The 9,100-nt window shown below is 51.5% G+C and overlaps 1 protein-coding gene across 1 annotated transcript; it reads left to right on the top strand.

The window, feature by feature from the left end:
- Positions 1-947: 947 nt before the first annotated feature.
- LOC103187260 (cytochrome P450 26B1) lies at positions 948-5,608 on the top strand (the record flags this gene model as incomplete). Its single annotated transcript, XM_042337227.1, is given in 3 exon segments — positions 948-1,103; positions 3,415-3,696; positions 5,213-5,608. Coding segments are annotated over 3 exon segments (834 nt in total), but the record flags the coding sequence as incomplete, so codon positions are not given.
- Between the last annotated feature and the right edge of the window lie 3,492 nt (positions 5,609-9,100).

Here is a 9,100-nt window from a genome sequence, read left to right as displayed (position 1 = left end):
CGGCACTAGAGCGTCAGCCTGGACTGTGAGCTCAGAGTCCCCGACTTCGGCTTGAACCCACGACCCTCTGATTGAGAATGCGAGAGCCTGAGCCGGTTAGATTCCAGCAGTTACCCCAACACACACTCTGGGGTCCCCAAGCCTTGGCTCTTGCCAACCTGTGCCTAATACTCTCCGGAATTAGGTAAACAGGATGTGTCCCTCCAAGAATAGAGTGCACATTTCATTCCAACAATCTCTCTCTGGGATTTCCATGTGTAGCTGGGATGCATGGAATTCTCAGCTTGGTTTGGAGACTCAAACATGGTGATGGGTTTCGTATGTTTGAGACACCCGGCTGATTCCTCCCAAAAATCTGGATGTCTCAGCCACAGTCGCTACACTCACTCACTACACTCTGGATGAGGTGTTAAACCGGGCTCCCTTCTGTGCCTGTTCAGATGAATGCTAAGGATCCATCGACGCTGTTGGGAAAGAAAAGAGAGTTCCGATGTTCTGGCCGACAATCTGCCAAATCAACTCACTCGCTTACCTCGTGGCTGTTTGACAACAACTTGATAGGATGAGCAGATCGACTGCCATGTTCGCCTACGAATGCACGATCACTACACTTTACAGTGAATCCCGTGAAGCGCTTTGACCATGTGATGAGGCGCAATATCAGAAGCAAAGTGATTTAAAGGGGAGGTTAGACACCAGTGGCAGACTCTCAGTGAGAAAGCTACTGGGTCAGATCGGAGGACATTGCGATTGCAGTGTTGCGGTAGTGACTGTGACTCTGTAGCTGCGATGTTGCTATTGTGATGGCTATTCAGGCATTGCGTTGGTGGCATTGAGGTGTTGCCACTGTAATGTTGCAGTATTACGATGTTGTAATATTGCAAAGTTGCAGTATTGAAGCATGAAATGCGCGGCTGCTAATCGCTGTTGCCGGTTCTCACCCCCAGGGAATGCGAGCAAGAGACAACCTGTACACATACCTGCAGAAAGCCATCAGCGAGAAGCTGCAGGGCGGGCAGGACAAGGAGTATTCAGACGCCCTGGACATCCTGATCGAGAGCGCCCGCGAGCATGGCAAGGAGCTCAGCATGCAGGAACTCAAGGTGAGTGCATAGTAGTTACAACGCTCACCTCGTAAGCCAGAGGACCTGGGTTCGATTCCCCGGGCAGAATAAAAACCTTAGGCAAGTAATAATTCTTTCAAAAAAAAATTATTTTGTCATTCAGTCCATGACTGTTTGTGGGACCCAGCTATGCACAATTGGCTGCCGTGTTTCGCCTGCATAATATGCAGTTAATTCACTTTACAGTATATTCTGTGAAGCGATTTGAGACCTCTCAACGATGTGGTAAGGCGCTATATCAAATGCAAGGATTATTATTATTATTAGCGTGAGCCCTCAGGCCCCTGGCTGTTATATTCAATTACCATTTAGTGTTGGAGGAGAGGATGGCAGAGGCATGGGAGGGGGGACGGAGGAGTTGGTTTATGGTAGAAAAGAGGAGTCTGGGCTTGTCCTTAGCTTTCAAAATTATTTTGGAATAAAAGGATGACTTAGCTGAGGCAAGGGCAGAGCAGTTGGTGCTGTCCTGCCAGATCTGACAATGAACCGTTAATTTGGATTTGCATGAGGTGCATTTGGAGGATCGCACCTGAGATTTGAGGGAGCGGAGGTGGCTGGTGTACCAGGGGGATTTGTGTGAATAGGAGGCGGTGCAGGAGATAACGGGGACAAGTGTGTCGAGGATGGCCAAGAGGGAGTTGTTTAGAAGAGTGACCAAGGAACGTTGGCCATTGCAGGAGGAGGGCCAGAGGGGTAGGAGTTCAGATGCTTCCAGGACAGTGGAGAGGGCATGGAGGGGGATTTTTCTCCAGGGGCAGATAGGAGATGCCAGTGGGGTGGGTGCCAGGAGGGGGATGGAGGAGTTAAGGGAGATGGAATAGTGATCTGAGATGTCTCTGTCAGTGATGGTAACATCAGAGATGGTAAGGCCCCAGGTGATCACCAGGTCTCACGGGTGGCCATGGATGTGAGTGGAGGAGTTGATATGAGGGAGAGGTCGTGAGGAGAAGTCAGCAGATGTGGAGCAAGAAGGGTTAAAGTGGAGGTTAAAGTCACCCAAGATGACGAGGCAATCAGAACAGATGCAGAGGGAGATGTCAGAGGAATGTGGAGGAGGGTTTGGGGAGTACTGTAGATGAGGAGTGACTACCTCTGTCACCATCTCAAACTCTACCAACCTGTCCACTCCCTCTACTATGGCCTGCTCCATGTCCCCCGCCCTGCCCATTCCAGGTGGTTAGGCCTTCAGCCTTTCTGTTCCCACCCCCTGGAATGCCATTCTGGAGCCCCACCGCCTTGTCAGCTTCAAGGCCCATCTCAAGATCCTCCTCTTTGACTGTGCCTGCGGTCACCCTGCTATCCTCATCCCCCTTTCCCTCCACCCATCTTCTGATCTCAACCCGCAGCTCGGGGGCAAACCCCTCATTGTCCAACGCCTTGGGACATCCTCCTGACGTGGAAGGCGCTTTTTAAATGCAATTTGTTGTTGTTGTTACTCTCTCTCTGTGAATCTCTCAGTGACTAACTCTCTCTCCCTCAGTGATTCACGCTCTTTCTCTCTCTGTGACTCTCTGTGACTGACACAGTCTCTCTCTCTCTGTGATTCTGAGTGACTGACACACTCTCTCTCTGTGACTCTGAGTGACTGACACACACTCTCTCTGTGTGTGACTGTGAGTGACTGACATACTCTCTCTCTGTGACTCTGAGCGACTGACACTGTCTATCTCTATGTGACTGAGACACTCTCTCTCTGTGACTCTGAGTGACTGACACTGTCTTTCGCTGTGTGACTCTCTGTGCCTGACACTCTCTCTGTGTGACTCTCTGTGACTGACACACTCTCTGTGTGACTGACACTGTCTCCCTCTCTCTGAGACTCTCCCCCTCTCTCTTTGTGATTCTCTCTCTCAGTGACTGACACTCTCTCTCTCTCTGTGACTCTCTCTCTGAGACTCTCTCTCTGTGACTCTCTCTCTCTCTCTCTCTCTGTGTGACTCTCGTCTGTGACTTTGTCTCTAGGGCTCTCTCCGTGTGACTCTCTCTCTGTGACTCTCTCTGTGTGACTCTCTCTCTGTGACTCTCTCTCTGTGACTCTTTCTGTGACTCTCTCTCTCTGTGACTCTCTCTCTGTGACTCTCTCTGTGACTCTCTCTCTATGATTCTCTCTCTGTGACTCTGATTCTCTATCTGTGAAACTCTCCCTCGGTGACTGATGACACACTCTCTCACTCTCCGCGAGTCTCCTTGACTCTGTTACTGACTCTCTATGACACTTTCTCTCTCTCTCTCTCTCTCTCTCTGTGACACTCTCTCTCAATGACTGACACACACTCTTTCTCTGTGACAGGAGTCGACAGTGGAGCTGATTTTCGCTGCCTTCGCCACCACGTCCAGTGCGTGTACCTCTCTGGTGTTACAGCTGTTACAGCACCCTGGGGTGTTAGAGAAGCTGCGTGAGGAGCTGGGCCATCAGGGGCTGGTTCAGGAGGGCTGTCGCTGCCAGGAGACCCTCCGCATGGACACCATTGCCCGCCTCAAGTACCTGGACTGTGTCATTAAAGAGGTGCTTCGCCTGCTGCCCCCTGTGTCCGGGGGTTATAGGTCAGCACTGCAGACCTTCGAACTCGATGTGAGTCCCTTCCCCTCCCCACCCCACCCTTGTGTGACCTCCGCGACATTGCATCCGACCGGCTCGGGAAAGGATTAAAGATCAGGAGGGAGGGGTGGGGGGCGATGCGCACTTTGATGGAGCGAAAAGTCAGCCTGGCTCTGTCATTCAGACAACAACAACTCACACTTATATAGCGCCCTGCACGCAGGGTAACGTCTCAAACCGCTTAAAAAAGTCGCCACAAACTGTCTGCCACGCTCGCCCACAAAATACACAGTGACTACACTTAGCATCACAGGAATCTATGGCAGAAGAAGGCCATTCTGCCCATTGAGTCTGCACTGGCTCTCAGAGCAACCTGTCCATCCAATCCCATGCCCCGTCCCGTCCCCACACCCCTTCCATCTCTCTCTCATATTCCAATTCCCTCTTCAAATTCACAATGTAACAGTGGCATATTGTAGCGTAGTGGTTGGAACACTTGCCCTGCAAGCGAGAGGATCCGTGTTCAATTTCCGGGCGAGGCAAAACCTTAGGCAAGTTTCCTTACTCCATGCACATGCCTCTGTTTACCTAGTAGGAAAAAAATCAACAAAATTACATTTGTATAGCACTTTTCACATCGGGAGGACATCCTATGGCGCTGGACTGTCAGAACTTCGGACCCGAGCTCGGGGTTGGGATCGGGGAGGGTGGAGGGTAGTGGGGGGGGAGCAGGGTGATCGAAAGCACGGTCGAAGAGGAGGGTCTTGAGATGGGTCTTGAAGGTGGCAAGGGAGGGACTGTGGGATGGAGTTCCAGAGGGTGGGTGCAGAGTGGCGGAAGGCCGCACGCCAATGCTGGGGCGGGTGAGGTGAAGCAGGCCGGAGCCCGCTGAGCGGAGGGAGCGAGCAGGATGGTAGGGGGTTAGGAGGTCGCAGAGGTAGGGGGAGCAAGACCATGGAGGGCTTTGAAGGTGAGGACCAGGATCTTGAACTGTATCCTCTGTGTGATGGAAAGCCAGTGGAGTTGAGCGAGGATGAGGGTTAAGGAGCCTGGTGCGGGAGGGGAAATGAGCTGCAGAGTTCTGGATGATCTGCAGCCTATGGAGGGAGGGGATGGGGAGGCCGACAAGCAGGAAGTTTGCATAGTCGAGCCTTAATGTAATGAAAGCGAGTATGAGGGTTTCAGCGGCCTCCGATGTGAGACAGTGGCGGAGCCGGGCGATGTTGCGAAGGTGGGCGAAGGCAGAGCGGGTCATGGCATAGATGTGGAAGTAAGAACAATTGACGGATCATTTTCTGGGGTTAATAATACCTGCAAAAAAATAATAATTTGGTCACTCAATCCACGACTGTTTGTGGGACACTGCTGTGTGCAATTGGCTGCCGTGTTTCGGCAACAAACTACCCAGCCAATCCACTTTACAATATATCCTGTGAAACGCTTTGAGACGTCTCAGCAACGTGATAAGGCGCAATATCAAATGCAAGTATTAGTGTTATTATTAGAGGAATGGCTGGGCTAATCGCAATCCCGACATTCCCTCCCGCAGGGCTGCCAGATTCCCAAGGGATGGAGCGTATTGTACAGTATCCGAGACACCCACGACACGGCGCAGGTGTTCCAGAACGTGGCCGCCTTCGATCCTGATCGTTTCGGCGAGGAGAGGGACGAGAACAAGGGCGGACGTTTCAATTACATCCCGTTCGGGGGTGGGGTGCGTGGCTGCCTGGGCAAGGAGCTGGCCAAGCTGGTGCTGAAGGTCCTGGGGGTGGAGTTGGCTATCTCCAGCCGCTTCCAGCTAGCCACACGCTCCCCCCCACGCATGCAGACCGTCCCCGTCGTCCATCCCGTGGATGGACTCAGGGTCCGCTTCTGTGGCCTGGACTCAAACCACAACCAGATCCGGCCCTCTGGTTCTGATCCTCTGCTGGGCTCCACCGTGTGAAGGGGGGGTGGGGGGGCGGGGGAAGGGGGAGAGATGGGGAGAGAGAAGGAGTGAGCGATAGAGAGAGAGAGAAAGCGGGGTAGAAGGGAGGAGGACAGAAAGGCGGAGGGAGGGGAGAGAGAGAGGGAGAGTGGCAACACTTAATACCGAGACAGAAACATTATTTTAAAGCAAAAAAATCAACTGTCTCTGGTCGTTCACTCCCTCAGAACAAAAACACAACAGGAACTACAGTGAATATGGGCTCAGTCTCTCTCTCTCTGTCTCTCTCTCTCTCTCTGCTTGTCTTTCTCTGTCTGTCTTTCTGTGTTTGTCTCTGTCTAAACCCTCTCTCTGTCCCCCACCTCTTTCTGTCTGTCTATCTGTCTCTCTGTTTGTCCGTCTCTCTCGCTTTCTCTGTCTCTCTCTCTCTCTCTCTCTGTCTGTCTCTATCTCTCTCTGGGGGACAGACTGACAGAGAGACAATTATCAGGTGATAATAAAGGTTGTGTTGAAAATCCTTTCTTTCCCGGTCCCTAGGAACAAACTGTCTGCTGTGTTCCGCTCCACAATATAGGCGGGGGTGAGAGAGGTGGGGGAGAGGAGGAGAGGAAGGGGAGACAGAGAGAGGGAGACAGAGAGGGGATAGAGAGAGGGAGTGAAATAGTATCCAGTTTAAGAAAGTCCGTCCGGAATAGTGAGAGAGAGAGATGGAGGTGGGGAGTGAGAGCGGTACAGAGAGAAGGAAAGGAAGGAGAGAAAGGGTATAGAGAGAGGGAGATGAAGAGAGTGAGGGAGAGAGAGAAAAGGAGAGAGAGGGGGAGATGGAGGCTGTAGGGGAGATAGAGAGAAATGAGAAGACAGGAAAGGAGATGGAGGGATTGAGTGAGCGAGAGAGAAAAGGAAAGAGAGGGAGATGGGGGAAAGAGGGAGATGGGGAGTGAGGGAGAGAGAGGGATATGGAGTAGAGCGAGAAGGAGAGAGGGAGATGGAAGGAGAGAGGGAGGGAGATGGAGGGAGAGAGAGGAGAGAGAGGATGATGGAGGGACAGAGGGAGGGGGGAAGGGAGGGAGTGAGGCAGAGAGAACCCAGAAAGAAAGTTGTGTGACGTCTGGTACTCTACACAACGAGTGAGGCTGTATTGGGGTCAGTGTGTGTGAACAGATCTCTCATTGATACACAGTCTGCAATGGATTTGCTGACTGAGCACTTTTAATGTTGAGGAGACGCCATTTGCCGCCTGTGTCGAGTGGGTTTGGACAGCGTGGCGTCTAATGGGGGGTGGAGGGGTGGGGGTGGGGGCACTGGCTTTAAGCTCTGATGTGGATTATTTGTGATTTTCCGCTGTGTAGTATGTGGTCATGCGGCTCCTCCGTGTGTTGGTAAATATTCATTGTTCTCAGTGTAAAAGTATTCTTTTTATTTTACAACCTGATGTTTCACGTGTGGTTTGTTCAACACTCTGTGTGTGTGTGAGACGGTGAGACAGAGACAGACAGTGAGACTGAACAAACTGAAGCCATGCATTTCACAGAGTTGCAGTGTACACAACCCGATTCCAACCTCACTCCCCAGGATCTGTTATTCTATATATAACTACTCCGAATCCGTGAATTAGATTCCAGCCTGTACCTCACTCCCGAGGTGAGTGATTCTTTTCCCAGACACTCTTCAGGAAGTGGAAGTAGCTGATGCACTCTGCGCTCAACTGGTTCTCATGTGCCAATGCTCGGCAACAGAATGACAGAATTGAACCCACCCTCTGTGACGGTCTCTAGTCGGGATCCTGAGCCAGGTGGGTCCCCAGTATTCAAGGGCACTGCTGATGACAGCACAGCCCAGCCTGGCTCATCACCAGGACTTGGAAGGACAGACCAGTCACTGGGGGCAGGGAATCCTCCCACTCAGCTCCTGTTAACCCTGCAAACCAAAGCCCTAACAGGTAGGGTGGTCCCAGCTGGATAAACAGCGGGAAAGCTTGCCAGTGCTCAGTGCTCTCAATGGCAAGCTTTGGGGTTTTAACTGGTTAGACTCCAGCATTTACTCCAATGGACACTCTGGGGTCCCCAAGCCTCGGCTCTTGCCAACCTGAGCCTAATACTCTCTGGAATTAGGTAAACAGGGTATGTTCCTCCAGGGAGAGAGGCACATTCCATTCCAACAACCTGTCTCTGGGATTTCCATGTGTAGGTGGGATACATGGAAATCTCAGCTTGGTTTGGAGACTCTTAAGCATGGTGATGGGTTTCCGTATGATGTACACCCAGCTGATCAAAAAAAACTTCAGTATAATTTGGGAAACACCACCAGCAAACACCCAAACTCTCGTGTACAACTTTGGCAGGTAAACTTTAGTGGTGTGAGGGCAGAGCTGAGAGACATAGACTGGGAGGCATTACTCAAGGACAGATCAATTGAAGAAAAATGGACATCCTTAAAGAACATTCTGCAGTGAATAAAGGACAATAATAATAATAATCCTTCATTTGATATAGCGCTTTTCACGTCTTCTAGACGTCTCAAAGTGCTTCACAGAATGTACTGTAAAGTGAATTGACTGTATATTTGTGGGCGAAACGCGGCAGCCAATTGTGCTCACCAGCACAGCTTTCTTCCACCTCCGATGCATTGCCCGTCTCCACCAGTACCTCACTCCAAAAGCCACTGAAACCCTGGTCCATGCCTGTGTCACCTCTTGGCTGGACTTTTCAAACGCCCTCCTCGCCGGTTTCCCCTCCACTATCATCCATAAAATCCAGGTCATCCAAAAATCTGCCGCCCGCATTCTTACCCGCACCAAACTCCGCTCCCTGATTACTCCAGTCCTTGCCAGGACTGCCTGTCCCAGAGAGGATCGACTTCAAGATCCTCACCCTTGTCTTCAAATCCCTCCACTCCTCTGCACCCCCCTACCTCTCTGACCTCCTCTCTCCTCACAACAGTGCCCATTGCCTTCGCTCCACCGGGTCTGGCCTCCTCCTTGTCCCCCAAATCCTCCTCTCCACCATCGGGGGCCTGGAATTCCCTTCCTCACTCCCTTCGCCTCGCCTCCTCTCTTCCTATTTTCAGGTCTCGGCTGAAGACATTTCTTTTTGACTGCGCCTTTGGTCACCTTCCTCCCCCTCCCCCTGGCTCGGCTCCAGGATCCGTTATTGTGAAGCGCTCTGAGATGCCGTCTGGTGTGGAGGGCACTATATAAATACAAGTTGTTGTTGTTGTTGTAGCAGTGTCCCACAAACAGTCGTGGATTGAAGTGATCAAATTATTATTGTTTTTTTTCTTGAGGGATAATTATCCTCGGAAAAGCGATCCGCCAATCCACTAATAGCCAGGTTCCTACTTACTGTAGGTAAACAGAGGCGTGTGGAGCAAGGAAATACGCCCAACATTTTGACCTGCCGGGAATAGAACCCAAGTCTCTCACTCGCGAGGTGAGAGCTCTAACCACTGATCTACAGATATAGCGCCTTATCACGTCTTCAAGACGTTTCAAAGCGCTTCACAGAATATACT

The sequence above is a fragment of the Callorhinchus milii genome, unplaced genomic scaffold, assembly GCF_018977255.1.
Source record: "Callorhinchus milii isolate IMCB2004 unplaced genomic scaffold, IMCB_Cmil_1.0 Scaffold1, whole genome shotgun sequence".
NCBI classification, from domain to species: domain Eukaryota; kingdom Metazoa; phylum Chordata; class Chondrichthyes; order Chimaeriformes; family Callorhinchidae; genus Callorhinchus; species Callorhinchus milii.
Note: the sequence above shows the minus strand (reverse complement) of the source record. Positions and strands in the feature narration are given on the sequence as shown.